The 20,747-nt window shown below is 32.7% G+C and overlaps 1 protein-coding gene across 5 annotated transcripts in view; it reads left to right on the top strand.

Annotated features, from left to right (window-relative positions):
* LOC127856624 (uncharacterized) overlaps nt 1-20,747 on the top strand; it is a 76,423-nt gene that overhangs the window by 43,784 nt on the left and 11,892 nt on the right. For all 5 annotated transcript variants that reach the window (XM_052392944.1, XM_052392935.1, XM_052392949.1 and 2 more), the window contains 2 exons: nt 7,044-8,442; nt 18,657-18,743. In XM_052392944.1, coding sequence (XP_052248904.1) covers nt 7,044-8,442; nt 18,657-18,743 — 1,486 coding nt within the window. The remainder of the gene's footprint in view (nt 1-7,043; nt 8,443-18,656; nt 18,744-20,747) is intronic.

Raw genomic sequence — 20,747 nt, 5'->3', positions numbered from 1 at the left:
CATTTGTTTTCTCTCTCCGGGATAGTGTTTTAGTATGTTGATGCTGAATTAACAAATATAAGTTTACATTGTCTATGAAGTGAAAATACCAAAAATAAACAACGGTTGCGATAGCCAGCTATAAACTGTTAGATGCCCATAATATCACTTTAAACAGGTGACATTAACAATAACAATGTGTATTAATAGCAATTATTGTCTGAATGCTTAACGCATTAACGCGTGACAAAGTCAATTGATCTGTATCGCTGATTAAGTGTTAAAAACAACATTAAGCTGGCGAGTGTTTTGATAAGAAGGCGATAAGAGGATTAGTGATCAGCTTTAATGGCAAAACATGGACTGATTTGCAACATTTAAAGCGTCTGAAAGCGGTAATTGTCTATGATATCATAAAAGCGGCCCGCTGCGAGTTAACAAATTATAAGGTGTTGAGAAGGTTTCTTTTCCGGGGATAATTGTGGGTGTATCTTCTAAAGAGAATTTATCAGAGTTTATGACTTGTTGAAAGTAATTATCGCTTAATTAAATGACCGCTATTTCTTTGAATTAGAACGGTACAATTACACCGTACTATCGGTTTATGACACCGAATCCGCTTTTTAGACTTTTACGGACGTGACTTCAACGGAACGTGACAAGCTTTATTTACTGAATGAATGAGATGCATGAGAAAACAATTATACCAGCGTTGATAAAGTCATTGTTTAATTTAACATTATGAAATAAAATCAATCTAAAAGATATAATTCTCTATTATTCAATGTACACGCGTAAGTTAATGCTGTTATTATGCTTTGTTAATGCAATGAGCATTTGTTTTACACTGTATGCAAACGACTGGGTGGGTTAACGACGTAGTAATACTACCAACTGACCAACCTTCTTAAAATTGTGATCCGAATTCAACGGTCACCTGTGGACAACAGTCACTTTGATCATTTCCCTTGACTGACCGCTGAATTCAGGTTTGACTGTATTTTTTGTTTTACAAAAATGTCAAGTTAAGTACAGCTCAGTACATGACTCGGTTTATGATGAGCTACAAGCAAAATGGATCTAGGTTTGACATGATAGTTAAGAAGAATATTCTTGTATGTGGTATGACATGACATGTTAAATATAGACTCATTGAAGCTTGTGCTCAATGAGAATTAAAAAAAATCAGTTCAATAAATATATAGTAAAACTTGTTTACTGTGTGCTTAATTCTCAAATAAAAACACGTTTTCAAAACTAGAATATTTTATTTATAGTATGAAGAATTGTGTCAGTAAGACATGAATTCTTGTGGTTATTTTATGATGAGCAAGATAAGTTGTAATAAATGTTACAAGATCTCTCATGCTGTTGAAATTCTTCATTATTTTTCAACCGTAGCATTTCTAGTAGCATCAGTAACATAAAACTTTTTGGAAAGAAAACACCAGTTTTTAGTTATTTAAACAAACATTTTGGGGTTGTGTTACAAAATTACTTTGGCAGGTAATTTGTATGTGCAGAGCCTTGAATCAAGTGATTAAAGGGACTTGTTCACAGATTTGATAAATGCATGCAGAGAAACTTAAAGAGCTCTCCAAATGATTTAACCCATGTATGCCTAGCGTCTAGAAAAAGGCCTTGGCAAACAGCGTAGACCCAGATGAGACACCGCATGATGCGGCATCTCATCAGGGTCAGCGCTGTTTGCTTAAAGAAATTTCTGTAAGAAATATTCTAAATAAATATACTAGACATCCCTAATTTTGGAAATAAATTGATCCAATTTAAAAGGATTGGGGAGTCCACTAGGCATAAATGGGTTAATTGTTTCGTCTTTGTAAGGCTTTATAATTTATCAATTTCTAACAATGATTATTCTGTAACTAACTTGTATTTTCATTATGAGTCTATATAACATATTGTTACTATAAAAAGTAGGCCGTTATTCGTATCTAGCCGCCAATATAAATTATATTGGCCCGCTTAGCCTGGCTGATTTTTCATATAAGAAAAGAATCGAATCACGCGGGTTCAACTGAACAAAATGGTGTCCGCATTCAGTCTTAGCCAGCGGCTTTCAATAAACTTAAAGACACAACTCAACGAAATAATGAAACATAACTATAATGAAACGTAGCACACAATTTGGATAATACAAATAATTATTGAAACTGCATTCTTCTGTACATTCGTTTGATGCCTTTATATGCTCTAAACAACAGAATTCATCAAACAGCAAAATCTATAGCAAATGACCTCGATCTCAACATTAATCAGATGGGTATAATCATAATATAACCACGATATGCCATTATAATTTCTGTTATTCAAATTCCTTTAATCTTTATTGATTTAAAATCGGAGCGATTACAATAATTTTATTCCTATCAAATCTTCCTATTATTCTTGACAAATACTTAATTGGAAATATGTTTTTGAATCGTTTGATCCTTTAAAAAAAAAAAATAACTGAAAATAAAAAACCTCCAAGTCAAAGTTTTTATCCCTATAATCCAGAGAGTCTAACTTAAACTGGTGTGATTTGTCACAGAAGTTACGTCACATGAGATATGTCATTAATTGCATAATCAATTGAGTTTAAAAAAAAGATACTGAAAACTGGTTCTGCAATAAATTTTAGTGAAGGACCAAAATAGTATGATATGTGATGTAAATAATAATACACAGCAGAGCTGGGCCGGACATCTATAATTGAAAGCTATCATTTTGACAAGCTGTGAACAAATCCCTTTAATGACATGAGTGAACTTGATAGAAATTAGAAACCATTGACCAGTCATTCAAAATTGTGATACATTAGTAACTTGTTCACAGATGCTTATTGTTTCTTAGATCTAGCCATAATATAATCACTAATCTTATCATTATTTATAAAACTTATTGATAACATTGGTCACACCAGTAACTTAACCAAATAACTAAAAACTGCAAGCCTATTATATTGCATAATTTTGATCAATATTTACAATAATATAATTTAACAGTAATGTGTGTTGCTTATCATGTATTTAGTTTGAAGTAAGTTTTATGTCAAAATAAGTAATAAAAAACATAGAAACAACTTCTATTATTTCATTTATTTAACACATGTCTAGGCCCAAGACCTTCATCAGGAATACAGGGATGCAGTTGCTACATGTAAACAGAACTTCCAATACATTTTTGTGCTGTCATTATTTATAACATGAAGTTAAGTTTTACAAATACCCCTTCAGTTCCCAAACATAGTTTTTCAAGTCATTGAAACATGCTACAAACAGTCCTCTGTGGCAGACTTGGTCATCTTTAATTGCAATTAGATCTGAAATGGCAAACACTATTTGTAACACTTTTGTCTATCTTAATACTGGTTAATTGTGTGATGATGTGAATGAAAGATATATAATGTCTGTTTTGTTTAACATTATCTGATTAAAGGTGTAATGAGCGCAGTGCCTAAACTATTTTTAGTATTTTCCTAAAATAATTGAAAATCATAGCTTCTGGGGGAGATATTTCTAGTATCTGCCATTTAAGGTAAATTGTGCTTTCTTAAGATTTTCTTAGTGATAATTTGAAATTATTTGGCAGATATTTATTACAAGATTATTGTTATAACCTGAACATCAGGTCCTTTACACTTGACTTCTTCAGTGGGAGACAGACAGCCTCATTTACAATAACAAACAGAACTGTGACTGTCAGCATTCAACAAGTTTTTGTACGAACATGAGATTACTTGAAGTGGAAAAGATTTAATTACTGTAATCATAAGTCAAGTACTTAATATTCTTAACAGGAATAATACAACTAGTAGCAGTTTGTAAAACTAAATGGATATGTTATACATGTTGTTGTCTTTAAGCTAATAATCAAATAAAGTGCACTCAATTTTTATAGGAAGTACATGTATTTCAGTAAGGGTTAAAGTCTAGATGGGCAATTGTAACAGTGTTTGTTCTTGCCTGTGTTGGCGAATAAAGACAAAGGTAGGCCATAATGTTTTTGATTTTTTTTTTATGAATGCATGTTAAACTTAAAATAAGAATTAAAAAAATGATTGTGTCATATCAAGTTTGTTTTGGTCACTGATGACAATATGTAGTTCTGACCTGTTTCATTTCTCCACAAAATTGTTCAGATTATTTGTTTTACAATGTCTATGTTGATTACACTCAGTTTAAGTCAGACTAAAATCATCAAAGATATATATGTGCCATAAAATCTCTCAGACAGTAAATAAAAAGTTTTCTGTGTGAAATACATTCGCTTAAAATTAGGATTAGAAATCATAAATAGTATATTTCACTTTAAGTTATAATTGTATTTCATAAGATGTTTATGTATATGTAGTTATTTGTGGGGTAACTGGAACTGCCATCGACCTCCATCCTTCTGTCTGTCTGTCTGTCATTTAGTCTTATCTTAAAGTCATGACCTTTTCATACCTAAACATTCTACACAATTATGCACTTTGTACACTGTTACATAATTAAAAACATTTTATACAGAACAATTGTAAAAGGCATCAGCCTGAAGCTTTAAACAAGGTACATTTAGATAGCTTTTTAATGGGATGTGTATGCATAAACGCATAAACTCATGCACCAATATTTGTAAAGTTATTGCTGTTTGTTTATTTTTATGCCCCCGGATCGAATGATCGGGAGGGGGGGTATATTGTTTTTTGCCTGTCTGTCTGTCATTGTATGTGTGTGTGTCTGTCCCAAAACTTTAACCTTGGTCGTAACTTTTGCAATATTGAAGATAGCAAATTGATATTTAGCATGCACATGTATCTCATTGAGCTGCACATTTTTAGTGGTGAAGGTCAAGGTCATCATTCAAGGTCAAATGTCAAATATGGCTTCAAAGTGGAGCAGTAGGGTCATAGCGTTTCACAAACACAGCTCTTGTTGTACTTAACTTTTGACCAAGCATATCTTGAAATTAAAAGCCGTTTCAACTTACAACTCAATAGCTTGTTAGATCTCATTGAGGTGATGTGAAAAAGCTTAAAATCTAAAAAGCTTCCCTTAATAATTATTTAGTTATTGTCCTTTTTTATATTCCAGCATTGAACTTTTGTCCAGTGAATATTTTATTTTGACAATTTTTAAGTGTATCAACTTGAAACTAGGGTAGGTAATCTCATTTAGATGATGTGAATTTCACAATAACCATTACTATTGCTTTTTACGAGTTATTCCCCCTTTTTACTTAAATTTTTTCAGGAGAATATCTTAAAAGTTGTAAGAGGTATCAACTTGAAATTTTACATGTAGGTAGATCCCAATTAGGCATGTGGAGTGCATGTTAAACATGACTTCTGCTTTATAATTTCACAGTTATTGCCGTTGTGAATGTTCACAATGAAATATTTTCGAGTTTACTATAATATGAAGTGTCAAGATTAAACTTCATCGGTATGCATCAATGTGCATTGTTTGAAAACCAGATCATATAACTGAAATGTTAATTCCCGAAGATAAAGTGGCACTAAGTGGACTATTTCAGGCACACCATGATGGCAGTTTAAGCCATATGAAAGTACCAAAATATTTACGACTTAAAATTTGTTTGGTCAATTGAATCAATTTGTCAATTTGATTTACTCAAATGCTTTTTAAGTACTGCATAATATTGACACTGGTATCTGCTAAATAACAAATATCCATTTCAATGACAATAGGTATGACACAATCTTATCATGTTTTATGGTTATTGATGCATGGATTTGTGTATATAGTTTCCATACATGTATTTGATGCATTTCACATAATACTTTATGGCACAATTTTAAAGTGGAATTCAAAAAGTGAGTGATAATATTCACAGACAGGTACCTATTATGTGTAATAATTTTTTATGTGTATGAGAAAAAACTCATTATGAATTTTGTTATTTGATACCAGTGTAAATGAACAATTTAAATTAAGATGTACAATATAATTTTAAGGGCTACACATGTATTGATTATAAAGTGTATTATGGTATTTACAATAATAGATGAAACTGTTGTAAATTCATGAAATCAATATAGTTTTTGCAAAATGATTTTTATACATATATGATATTCAAACAATTATTTGAATTTATTGAGATATAACAAAAATGAAATTGAACATATAACTTTTTTTCTTTTTTTGTTTAAAATTACCAGTGAATTTGTGATTTAAATAATCTTACCAGTATGTTTCATTGTTATCAGAGATTTCATATTATTTGAAGGATTTTTGAAAGTTTTATTTTCATAATTGTACAATCAGGCATTCAAAGGTTATAATAAAGAAACAATGACTTCTAAAAAAACAACACTTTATATTGAGTTTAAATTTATTAGAGTGTATGGATGATTGATTTTCTTTAGTTTTAAGGATTTCAGCTGTAATCCTACTAACTACAAAGCAATCACAAGTTTTGTATGGTGCTTAAATTATATTGACACCTTTTATGTAACAATAGTTGAAGATTAAAATGTATATCTTCAAAGATATATTAACTAATATAATCCTTATCTGTAGTAGTATTTGTTGTTGTTAATTTTCCCTTTATAGATTTTGTCCTTGTTTGAAGCAGTCCAATGCAGTTTACTTGTTTGTATTATTTAGTTATAAATGGAATCATTATAAACTAATACATGACCCATTAAAGTGCCACTGAACTTGTATAATAACATATTGCGCATCAAGCTCTCATATTGTATTTGGTGAAGGGTAACAGTTGTTGAGCATATTTGTTGGACATTTAATTAAATGATTTATTAATTGTCATTTTCAATACATTTTTAAACAACATCTCGTTTAAGTAAGTTGTAACAATTTATTTAAATCCTTGTTAATTGTCATTTGTTTGTTATCCAAGTATTAAGACAAATAGTTTTGTTTTGTTATCATAAAGGTTGTCTTGATAGTATATTGCTACAAACAGACAGCATTTTGAGTTCAATTTAATAAATACATACCTATTTTAATATGTTTATAATCAGCTGTTTGTAGTGTTTCAAGATATCCATGAGGTCATTTTGTTTATTGAATACATGTTGTGATTCATTGTTTCAGACTGGTGAGACTGAGATGGGAAACAACGAGTCCTCTCTCTCCTCTATCCCTGTATACTACCGCTGTGGGGTCGTCTCCATCAACAGCCCCGTAAAAGAGGAACACCTGCGTCAGCGCAAATCAAGGGTCGTAAATCAAGAGAAAATCTTAAAGGGGAATCTAGACAAGCATCAAGTCAATAGGCTGGTAGAGTCACAGCCATTGCTGGGCGGTGATGCAGTTCATGTGCCAGAATCAGTAGAAAATTCCAGGTTGCAAATAAGGGGTCAAAACTTGGGACTTCTTAGACTTAAAATAGATGAGAGTGGATTCGTAGAAGATGAAAATGTTGACGAAAATGTAGAAAAGCTGAGTAATTCTTTGAAAGGTAATTTTAGTCCAACTTCTTTGTGTGAGAAAAACTTGAGGTTGCAGTCAGATGACGAAAGACTTGATCTTGAGGTTGACACTTATATGCATCAGAATCTGTATGAAGCAGAGTTTGGTAGTAGTAGAAACGCTGAACACCTAATTGTAGATAATAAATACGGGGCAAGTAGTGTGTTACTGACTCCACCCTCTGAGAACGATTTTTCGCCCAAAAGGTTGAAATCGGGTCAGCACAGCCGCCAGTCCACTAGATCAGATATTTCAGAGATACGCAGTGAAATTGCCGATCTAGAATCCATTGAAACATTTGAAACTGATGATGATAGGGACCTGTCGTCTAGCCTACCTGTTGACCAGCCATCTCAAACAGTTGGTGACAAAGGTTTGTGTCCAAGGAAATTGAAACGCAAACTGAATGAAATAGCTAACACCTCAAAGAGTAACAATTCTAGTTCTTGTACTTCCCCTGAAGTTTCAGGCCCAAGGCCAGAAAGTGTAGGAGGGGAAAAGGAGAATAGCATATCTGGCATCAGTTCTCCTGAGTTAGACTTACTTTATTCAGAGCAATCAGAAGTTCCAATTGTATATGCAAGTACTTTTAACAGGATAGAAAATGATATTCATGTTGTTCAGGATGAGTTCGAGACAATAAGCAAAGACATTCAGACCTTAGCAAGCAAATATTCAAATTCTGACAAAGATCCTGCTGCAGAAATACTACAAGAGATCTTTCAACGGTATCCTTCTATCCGACTTCGGCAAACAGAGCGAGGCATCTTCCTTGAAAAGGAACCTTCCAGTGAGTCTCGAACTACCAGCGAAACAGGGGACGCGAGTATTGACCTCTCATGGGACCTAGAGAACATCATGGACACTATATTCAGTGAGAGTTTGGACCCCTTTCCAGCGGGAAACCTCTCCCAGCAGCAAGGGGACAGTGTTAACGTTTCTTCCGTGGATACGAGCTCCATAAGTTGCCCTGTAGATCTGGATGGGAGCATGTATGAGGACGAGTTTCACCTACATTTAGGTAAGATGTGGTGATGTTGTATATTTACAATGTTGTGTCAGTGTGGTAATGTGCATAAAGAATGTTCAAGTGTAACAGTGATCAATTTAGAGGTTGTTAAGCATCTTGGTAAATGCTTTTTTGTGCATGAATTTCACTTGCCACGATATTTCATTTAAGTCATTCAAACAGATATAAAAATCAAAGGGTCACACACAAACATTTTGTCAAATGTAAAAATATATACATGTAACTTAATAAATTTAAAGTGTATAAACCTAGAAGTGTGATACATGTGTATATTCTCAATTTGTGTTGATTATTTGTCTGTGCATGTTGTTTCAAAGACTGTGTTGTCTATGTTCATATGTTAGTAATCGGATCATTTGGTTGTGTGTACTTGTGTTTATGACTTAAAAGAAAATCAAACAATAAGCAATATTGAGAAAATAATTTTTATCATAATACATGCACGTATTTATTGTTTTTACACATTTTATTGAAGCTCTAATAAATATATAAACCTTTGTTTTCATTAAGTTCATTTAAAAGTGTAATTTTCCAATATTTCAGGAAATAAAGGTAACTTTATGTATGCTCTGTGGTTGCTAGTCACTAAATAACAAAGCTTGGGGATAAAGTTTATAATTTTGTATATACTATTCTCTGTGAGAAGTATTAATCAATATGATTGATTGCTTTAATTTACGAAGTTAAACATAGAATGTTTAAGTAAACCCACATGCTCACATGTTCTAAGGCCTAAGTTATTGCCAAAATTGTCAAATTGTGTTTTTGAAACAAGCTACAATTTCGAAGGTAATGGCAAATACAAACTAATAATAAAAACTTTAATTGAAACACTATTTAAAATACAAAAAAGACAGAGATTTTAACGTGAAAACATGTTTGCAAACTTTTTAAATAAAACATACAAATCAAAAACATTCTATAGATGTCAATTACTAATTGATGTCTCATTTGAAGCTTGGTGATTAGGACAGTTGTATCAGCTGAGCATTTTATACTATTTAGAAACAGTTGAGCACCTTATTTTTGGTAAACATATAATTAAGGTGGTCACTATTTAATTATCATTGGTTGGAGGACCCATGATGAAATTTAATTTATAACAAATATCAAAGATGTGATTGTTATTGATTAAGTTTCTGTACAGGCAAAAGCTCAGGTTACCTTACAGGGTTAAAAATCCACTTACGCAGAATGTGGGTGCTTTAATGTGAAAAGCTGTACAATTGTGCAATTCTTTTAAAATCAAATGTTTATTCAACTAAACATTTAATCCATTTCTACAAAAAAAATCCATTGAAAGCAACATTATTAAAGGGGCATTTTCACAGATTTTGGCATGTATTGAAGTTTGTCATTAAATGCTTTATAATGATAAATGTAAACATAAGATCTAAAAGTTCCAGTAAAAAAACAAACAAGAATAACATAAGGCCAGAGTTTTTTGATCTTCTGTTTAACGGGAGCGCCGTATCCAATTTTCCGAAAAGTGATATAAAAATAAAACGGAAAGAAATAATTTTATTTTTACTTTTTCCTCCGCATCCAACAAAAAGTGTTCTTCTAAAAAAGTTATAAGTGTATTTTAGCCTTGGCTATTTTACAAAACAATGCCGTTTTTACAAAACAAATAACTTTGAAAAAAAAAGTGAAGTCTAAACCTTTATCGGCGAAAAAGTATGTCCGAATATAGTACACATCCAAAAAATAGGTTGGTGTTACATCATGTTTTTGTATATTGAATGAAATTCATTTCGCCCTAATTTTCAAGTAAATCCATATAAAACAAACAATACCTGTAAAGCAACCTCCCATTAAAATTCCAGCAAACACAATTTATTTCCTCACACCCGATAAAAATAAATACAAATAATCCAATAAAGTTAAATCTCTGATAGTTTTCACATATTGCATCCTCTATGGAGCTAATGTATTAATGCTGTATCTGACAGTACTGCATTATATTGATCAATGCCTTTTGGCCATTTGCCACCTGCTGAGGTGTTACAAGTTTACAGTTTTAACTCCTAGAAATCGGCCCCAATATCAAAGACTTTTGATATCTACTGACATAATTGACAGCTTTCTTTTTGAGGGATTTGTTTAATTGACGTCATTTGGTAACACTGTTGTGATTGTCAAAGACTTGTGTATGTAAATGTTTTTATTGTTGTTTCTACTGGAATTTGAGTATAGGGCAATAATAATGTTTTATTTAGAAGACAAAATTTGGCCATTTGCCAACTGCTGAGGTGTTACAAGTTTACAGTTTTAACTCCTAGAAATCGGCCCCAATATCAAAGACTTTTGATATCTACCGACATAATTGACAGCTTTCTTTTTGAGGGATTTGTTTAATTGAAGTCATTTGGTAACACTGTTGTGATTGTCAAAGACTTGTGTATGTAAATGTTTTTATTGTTGTTTCTACTGGAATTTGAGTATAGGGTAATAATAATGTTTTATTTAGAAGTCAAAATAAATATTAAATATTTATGTATAATACCAAAATCCCCCCCCCCCCCAAAAAAAAATGAACACTTTTTTAATTGTGGGGTGGATGGGTTGTGTATATAAATAAAATTTATATTAAGCACTTTCCTGCACACTTGAATGCCGTAAGAGGGTTGTTTATTGTGTTGTTGATTTAATTAACTATAAAGAGGATTGAATAAGCAGGATTCATTATGCACATCTTGTATTCAGCAATTTAAAAGGGTTAACACTAATGCAAATAATTACAAGATAAAACAAAAAAACAAGACTTCTCCTTATTTCTCCTGACTTCTCCCTAAAAAATGCCAGTCAAGACAGAAGTCACTTCTCCCCAAAATTTGACCCTAGGTCGACCCCTGTAAAACTGTTAATTAGCTGTAATTGTTCTTACTATTAGCTCACCTGAGCAGAAATGCTCATGGTATGCTGTTGTGATTGACACCATCTGCTTTTTCAACAGTTTGTGTGTACTCAAAAGTTTGCTTAAACATTTAACTTCTTTTCATGTTTTTAAACTTTTTTGAGACCCCTCACACTTTATACTGACTGGACACTGTCTGGCAATACTAGGCAAGTTTACAGGTAGTTATTTTTACTGTTTTCAGTAACTTCCAAAAATAAAAAATATTTTTTTTTATTATGCTTTATTTTTATTTTATTTTCCTAGGAAACTTTTTTGAGTTTTTATTTTTTTCTCTCCTACCAGAGCTCCAGATAAGGTTTTGTGAAATTCTTAACGTTACTACCAGATTTTCAAAAAGATTTCTTAACTCTGAAATTTTATTCTTAACGTTACTACTAAGTTTTGGAAAATAATTCTTAACTTTTCTAAATGACCTAAAGATAAATAATAATGGTTATTTTCATGCAAAAAATCAAAATAAACATACTAGCAACTTTATTTATATGAGTTCAGCAGTGTCTATTCAGTATTATACAATTTTATTTTTCAAATACCTTCATATGCCCAAACTGTGCTTACATCGCATGCCTTCGGTGAATTTTTACACATTCCACAATTAAAACAGGTATCCCCTTCAATCTATTCAACGATTAGCAACGGGAATTGTCCCTTCCACTCGTTCAATGTTTTTTTTGGTTTAAGTTTTGACCCCTTGTGCAGCATTTTTGTTAGCTTTTCCGACTGTGTCGGCAACTGAACATACAACATTGTATAAAATCTTTTCTATAATGTCTTTCTTAACATTCAACTTCGGCTCACTTTGCGTACAATATGTTAAAAGCGTGTTTTTGCACGCTTTGCAGTTTTTTAAGACGCTCTCTGGGCGCCGCCATTGTTTTTTTGACAGATAGACTGTACACGCCGCTTTTATTGGAAAAAAATGCGCTTTGTAAAACAAACCCGATAACCATTCTATATAAGCACCGAAAAGATCTTTAATACGCGAAAAGAACTCAATAAAAATCGATACGAACCGATGTAAAAATAATATTTGTAACTTGATTTTGTAATTCTTTATGGTATGACAAAATTTTAAAATAAATACGTAACGGACTTGAAAATAATTCGTAATTAGGAAAATACGACCCTTATCTGGGGCTCTGCCTCCTACTCAAACTTTACAAAAAATATCACGTTAAACAGAAAATAATAAAACTCTGGCCTAAAAGAAAAAAAAAGTGACCCTCAACTGGGCTGGAACCACTGACTCCTGGAGCTCTAGAGTAAAAGTGTATCACTTTGACCACTGGGCTGCCCGTGCTCATGCAATGAAGGACACGTATTTTATGCTAAAAATATAAGCAATCCTCATAGTATTACAAAATATAACGTCAAAAACAGAACTTTCCAACTTATTCAATTGTTTCAGATTGCAATGCTTTATAATTTTCAGGTTTTTAATTCATCAAAAGATGCATATAATGGATATATTAGAGCATGGTAAATGTTCAGTATTACTGTTTCCTTACAAATATAATAACAATGAAAATTTGCGAATCTGGAACAATTTTTATGCCGCCTTTCGAAGAAAAGGGGGCATATAGTGATCAGACTATCCGTCTGTCTGTCCGTCTTTCCCTCATACTTTGCGTTTAGGTTTCAAAAAATGCTCATAACTTCTATGTCCCTTGAGATATAACCTTCATATTTGGTATGCATGTGAATATGGACAAGGCCTTTCCATACGCACACACATTTCTACCCCTGTGACCTTGACCTTGAACTTAGGGTCCGCGTTTAGGTTTCGAAAACTGCGTCTACGTTTCGAAAAATGCTCATTACTTCTATGTCCCTTGAGATATAACCTTCATATTTGGTATGCATGTGTAAATGGACAAGGCCTTTCCATAGGCACACAAATTTTGACCCCTGTGACCTTGACCTTGAAGATAGGGTCCGCGTTTAGGTTTCGAAATCTGCGTTTAGGTTTCGAAAAATGTTCATAACTTCTATGTCCCTTGAGATATAACCTTCATATTTGGTATGCATGTGTATATGGACAAGGCCTTTCCATACGCACACAAATTTTGACCCCTGTGACCTTGACCTTGAACCTAGAGTCCGCGCTTAGGATTCGAAATCTGCGTTTAGGTTTCGAAAAAAGCTCATAACTTCTATCAAGCGTTTAAAGGGGGCATAAGTCATCCTATGGTTTAATACAAAATAAACCCTTTTCACTTTTTTACTGATATGGCTGGAAAGTGAGCATCATTTACAAATCAAACATGATTAATATAGGTTATATAGCAAGGACGTCACCATCTTGATCCTCGTGTGATTACCCCTTCTGATGTGAGGTCACTGCCCAAGTCCCATAACTTTGACCAGTAGTAGCATGAACCAACAAGGGAGGCAACTCGTGATGTCACAAATCGGCAGTAACCAAAAAGTGGTTCTTTATTATCTCGCTTAACATGGGTCTAAATTACGTTTTAAAGCTCTTTTCTGATTGGATTAAACAGTCTGAAATCATCCAATCAAGAAAGTAGAGACATTTATCTTGCATAACATTCAATGCCATGCTCTATGCAAGCTATTTAGAAAATTAAAATCGTAAACCAAAAAGTTCGGAATTTTTTTTTTCGCGGTTATAGACGATGTTTCTTGCTGAAATCAATAAAATATTGCTTTGAAATCATTTATGTATTGATATTGAACAAGAAAGTTGTCGAATATAAGTGGAAAACATAAGTATTGTGATTAAAACTTGTGTCTGCTACAATTTTACGAGTGGTTACGGAAATTACCGATCGTACAGATGTATTGACAAACAAAGGCCAAACGACCGAATAGCTTTCATATTTCAAGTTTATCAGCCTTGAAAGCATCACTTTTTTCAAAAAGAAGCAAAATCATACATTTATCAACCAGTAATAGTCAATAACACCAAAATCTTTGGGTACATCCATTTTGTTTTTCAGAAACCACGACATGTATTATTTTCGGAAACCGACGATCGGTCATTTCCGGAACATCTCGGTAAATTTCAGCAGACAAGTTTTCGTAAAAAATTCTTATGTTTTCCGCAAATATTTTACCACTTTCTTGTTGTATACCAATACATAAATGATTTGAAAGTAATATAACATTGATTTTGGTCAGGAACACTTTATTTAACTGCTAGAAAAGACATCTCAAATTTAGCGCATAAACCATTGAAAAATCATACTTCAGTTTATCCTTCTTATGATTGTTTTATCAGTTACTTTAGCTTCAGCCAGCCACTTATTTTTGAAATTATGACACACATATGTTTAAAATTGAGTTATTATTTAGTTTTAGTTATTTTTATTGAGAAACTTTTATCTTATAACACATTTTCGGTACAAAGATGTTAATTGTATATATATAGTTTGAAAAAAATACATAGGTAAAGATTTACCTAAACTTGCTCAACATGTAAAATAAAATGCCAATAATTACAACAAAAATCACTTTAAAATAGTATGTTTTGTTTATTAGTCTTAAACAATATTAATGTTTTCATTTCAAAATTATAAAAAAACAATACATTAAATATTGTCCTATAAAAATGATGACATAACAGATTGTTAGGAAGATATGAACAGAACGTAAACAGTATGCTTATTGAAATTAAAAACAACTAAAACATCTTTTTGTATTAATTTTCTGATCAAAAGTGGTATTTCTAGTTAGTATAGGAGATATTTTATCAAGAAAAAGCATTAGAATTTGGATTCTTTTGAAAAAAAGTGTGCATTTCATCCAGTATTCCCATGGAACCAGTTTTTGGTTAGAAATTCAATAACATTATTTTAAAGTTCATTACCCCTTGTTGCTAAAAAATTCATAAAAAATAGAATTTTCAAAGTAATCCATTAAAACAAAAAGAAAATGCTTTCTAATACCTTAAATATTATTCCTGCAGGCATTTGACATATTTAAATTATGTTTAAAAAAATCATTGGTTCATGCTGCCAGTAGTAAGTAAGTAGAAGTCATGTACTTAAAAATATCAGGTTAAGGTTTGTATGAAAAAACTCAAGTTCTGAGTAGCTAACACCGGAATCATGTATGATCATTGACTCTGAGGTCCATAACTTTGACATTCAATTTAGTAGAATAATAGCAATTATGTACTTAGAAAATTTTAATTAAAATTAACTTGAAAATACAGATCTGTTTTGATTGAAGATATTATATTGAAAGTGTGACCTGTATTTAGTTTAATACAGCACCTTTTAACATATATGAATACATGTGTATTCAGGTTTATTTATCTCTGGTAACTCCATACATATTGAGCTTCACATAACTCTTCAAGGTTATTGTATCAAGTGATTGGAAAAAGTACATTATACCATTAAAGCGTAATAATAGTAGAGAATGCTGTCTTGTGACATCTCTTATTGTCCCCTACTGGTGAAACCGGAGGGGACTTGCTGTTTGGGCTCTGTCTGTCAGTCCATCACACTTTTCTGGATCCTGCGATTACTTTAAAAGTTCTTGATATTTTTTTCATGAAACTTTAAACATGGATAGATGGCAATATGGAGATTATGCATGTCATTTCATTTTGTTCCTACGTCAAGAATTCTGGTTGCTATGGCAACAATAAAAAAAAAAAATCTGATAATGGTGGAATTTCAACGGTAGGGGACCATTTTGCTTGGCAATCTCTTGTTTTAGTTGGTCTTTTCTTTTCTGCATGATGATTAAATTGAATCAAATATAATGTGTAGCAAAACACGGCCACATTAGTAATGATAGGATATTACATTCCATCATTCAGGCCATTTGGCTTTTAGTAACATATGCAGATTTGGCCTATAATAGAGAATCAAAGGATTATAGGAAATATTCAGGGTTAATGACTACACTATACTTCTGAAATAAATCGATGAATATTCCTTAATACCAATTTGCCCAGGGATTTTCTAGCGTGATTGTGCTGTACTGTAATTTTGTAACAGCAACATAAAATAATCTTGTTAACTGTCACAGACTGTCAACACTGTGAAATGATTTGTCTAGGGTAATACTTTAGTGAAATATTTATGGTTTATGGTACTATGATTTAAAAATATGCATACTGTTACTCTTTGAAGTTTTCTATATATTTTGGTTTAATACTTTTAACCATTTGCATGCTGGGAAATTTGTCGTCTGCTAATTGGCTGTCTGCTGAATTTCTAAAATTAGCATTTTTTTCGTGTTTTTTTCAAAGAATACTATCAGAATAGCAAACAGTTTGGATCCTGATGAGACGTCATGTTCTGTGGCGTCTCATCTGGAGCCAAACTGTTTCAAATGCCTTCAAAATTTGGTTCCAGCACTGAAAGAGTTAAGGACCACTAATGCATGCCTTGCGCATTACATAAAATTAGCTTTTTTGTATTATTTCAATTTTGTAGTGACCTCAATTTACTAATCCTTGTTAATCCCTTCATTTATTTACTGGTTATGCTTTGTGTTGGGACATTTTATCATGGATTACTTATATTTTTCGTTTGAAAAATGATATGTATAGCTATTATTTTGTTTAAATCTTGTCTTTAAAGATTTCTCAACAAGACCACGATTACAAAAAAAGTGTTATGTAGATCATGGAGAATATGTTAGTAGTGATTTTGATAATAAAGATCTTATGTAAAACTGCTTTGTGAAAGTAATGAGCGTATATGAATAATAAAGAAACTGGACAAACTAAGATATCTAGACTTTGAAAAAGTATAAAATTTCCGCTGTTAAATATTACATGAGATAAAAAAAATTATTGTTGATGCATGAGAAAGTGGTACATTATTATTATGCAGGGAGATTCATAAATAGAAAATAGAAAAGGTACATTACGTTATGTGCAGCTGTTTCTTTTCTGTAAGCATTGTTTTGATCATTATAGAGTGTAGCATGAACTAAAAAATCCAGAAATTTGTTGTTGGAAAAGATGTGAATGATTTAAGGGTCCAGCGCCAACTGTAGCTCCATATAAACTGTTTCACCTTAACCCTTTGCATGCTGGGAAATTTGTGGTCTGCTAAAATGTTGTCTGCTGAATTTCTAAAATTAGAATTTTCTTAGATTTTTTTCAAAAAATACTATCACAATAGCAAACAGTTTGGATCCTGATGAGACGCCACGTTCTGTGGCGTCTCATCTGGATCCAAACTGTTTGCAAAGGCCTTCAAAATTCGGTTCCAGCACTGGAAGGGTTAAAAGCTTTATATATAACTGAATGAATTTAAGCTAGCAATTTTTACTGCATAATATTCCATATTCATTTGCATGAAATTTCATGTACACAGCATTTGTTGAATTTCTAAAGAAATAGTGGAAATTATATTGGTAAAACTGAAATGTGTTAGTGGATTATCAGCTGGATTAGTCACTATAGGAAATGGGCCCTGTTTATCTTGTGCAAATTGACTTGACCATTGTTATGATAAAGCCAACTAATACAAATTATTATGATTTTAATTCTTGCTAATGATATCACAAAAACTTGTTCAATCAGGTTTTGATCACATATGTTTATTTTTGTGTGATCTGCAGCGTGTTGACTAATAGAGATACAACATTCCTGGAAAAACACAGTACACAAAATGAGCATGAAGGATGTGACAAATATGTGCTATAATCCCTAGTACAGAGTAATCTTCTTAGTTAGTAGTATAGATACAGTTTTACTACGTTCTTTCCACATGAAATCTTAAGTGTAAGCTAAAAACAGTGTAATGCATACTCAGAAGTGATTTGAATTGCAAATTGCAATTGTAGGAAGTATTTGTGGATTACATTTGATAATAATGTCGTCCGTGCATACAGTAATTTTGGCTGTACACACATTAACCTTTGGGAATAATTGTTTGTCAATAATGTTTAATTGAGTCTTGTTCTGAGAAAACTGGGCTTAATGCATGTGCGTATAGTGTCATCCCAGATTAGCCTGAGCAGTCCGCACAGGCTAATCAGGGATGACACTTTCTGCCTAAATTGGATTTTAGTTAAGAAGAGACTTCATTTAAACGAAAAATGTCATAAAAGTGGAAAATGTCGTCTCTGATTAGCATGTGTGGACTGCACAGGCTAATCTGGGACGACACTTTACGCACATGCATTGTGCCTAGTTTTCTCAGAACGCGACTCAATTTTTTGATAGGTTTACCCATGTGTGAAAATTTATGTTACACATACACAATGTATAATAATGATTTTGCAGTATGAAGCCACCCTATTGTTTTTGCTGCACTCAGATCTTGGACATCTATTAGTTCTATTTATTCAGGCACCAGAGTGTTGCCAAGAATCGAGGAGCGCTCTGAATTGGTCTCTCCAGTAGATGGCGTGGATAACCGCATTGCTTTGGCCCCTGGTGAGTTATGTTGGCTGCCTTTGTGAGGAACAGTACATGCACATTGTTTTCTTGGAGAGCAATAGTGCAACCCAATGAAGAAGTGTTGCTTTCATTATCCTATAATCCTATATTAATTGTATTATGCTGAAACTTAAGTCTTTCCAATCAACCAGAGGAAATACTGTAGTTATCAGTCCTACAATAATGTACTAATAATTTCTATTTGCTGAATTAAATATCCCCCAAGGTCTTGTTTGAAATATTTAGTTATTTACTGTTTTATAAGCATCTCCTCATTCCTGTCTGATTGTTAGCACATTGTGGTAGCAACTACTAGACACATGAAAATATTTACCTCAGCAGTTTTTATGACCCCGGTAGGGTGGCATATAGCAGTTGAACTGTCCGTCAGTCAGTATGTCAGTGTGTCACTCTGTCCCTCCGCCCGAAAAACTTTAACATTGGCCATAACTTTTTAAATATTGAAGATAGTACCTTGATATTTGGCATGCATGTGTATCTTATGGAGCTGCACATTTTGAGTGGTAAAATTTCAAGATGAACATCATCCTTCAAGGCCTAGGGTCGAAAAAACAAAATCAAGGGAAGTAATAAGCTTTAAATTGACATAGTTATCAGACCTGCCCACGTATATATTTTTGTTAAATAAATCAAAGCGGCGCAGTAGGCGGCATTGTGTTTCTGACAAACACATTGTGGTAAAAGGTCAACGTCAAGGTCATCCTTCAACATCTACGGTAAAAAATACACATTTAAGGGAAGTAATAAGCTTTAAAAGGAGATAATTATTCAATATTGAACATAGCCACTTTATATATTTTGCATGCATGTGTATCTCATGGAGCTGCACATTTTGAGGGGTGAATCTACAGTCATGGTAGTGGCTTTTAATTATTTGCTTCTAAAAATAGAGATTTGTTACAGACAATTATTTTCAAGGGAAGTAATTTATATAATTATAAATCTCATATTATATATTTCCTTACCAAGAATTGAAGTTCTTTTTACAGTTACTGTACAGATTTATTATTTTGATTATTTATAACCCAAATGATTGATTTTTTAAAGTTTTTTATTTAATGATACAATTATAATTTCTTTGATGATCATTTCATACCTGTGGACTTATGTCATGTCCATAGATGCATGATCAACTCTGGCTATGATCTCTTTTAAACCACAGGCCTTGGTTGTCAGTGATGTCTGACATGGTCATAATTGACTGTGAGACCCCCCCCCCCCCCCCCCCCCCCCGGTTGCATTGGACAAAATTCAAGGGAAGTAATAACCTTTAAAGGGAGATGATTTCTATACCTGCCAAATGATAAATAGAAATTTTATTAAATACTGAAGATAGCAACTTGATATTTGGCATGCATGTGTATCTTAATGAAGCTGCACATTTTGAGTGGTGGAAGTTCAAGGTCAAGGTCATCCTTCAAGGTCAAAGGTTAAAAAAAAATGTTTCAAAGCAGCATTCTCATGAAGCTGCACATTTGAGTGGTGGAAGTTCAAGGTCAAGATCATCCTTCAAGGTCAATTTTTTTTTCTTCAAAGCGGCGTTTTCATGAAGCTGCACATTTTGAGTGGTGGAAGTTCAAGGTCAAGGTCATCCTTCAAGGTCAAGGTCATCCTTCAAGGTCAAAGGTAAAAAAATAATTGTTTTTAAGTGGCGTTCTCATGAAGCTGTACATTTTGAGTGATGGAAGTTCAAGGTCAAGATCATCCGTCAAGGTCAAGGTCATCCTTCAAGGTCAAAGGTAAAATAAAAATAAAAAATAAAATCGGCGTTCTCATGAAGCTGCACATTTTGAGTGGTAGAAGTTCAAGGTCAAGGTCATCCTTCAAGGTCAAGGTTATCCTTCAAGGTCAAAGTTAAAAAAAACACTAATTTTTTTTCAAAGCGGCATTCTCATGAAGCTGCACATTTTAAGTGGTGGAAGTTCAAGGTCAAGGTCATCCTTCAAGGTCAAAGGTCAAGCGGCGCAATAGGGGGCATTG

Source organism: Dreissena polymorpha, chromosome 1 (assembly GCF_020536995.1).
Source record: "Dreissena polymorpha isolate Duluth1 chromosome 1, UMN_Dpol_1.0, whole genome shotgun sequence".
Lineage (NCBI taxonomy): Eukaryota > Metazoa > Mollusca > Bivalvia > Myida > Dreissenidae > Dreissena > Dreissena polymorpha.
The sequence above is the reverse complement of the archived record's forward strand: the minus strand, read 5'-3'. Positions and strand labels throughout refer to the sequence as shown.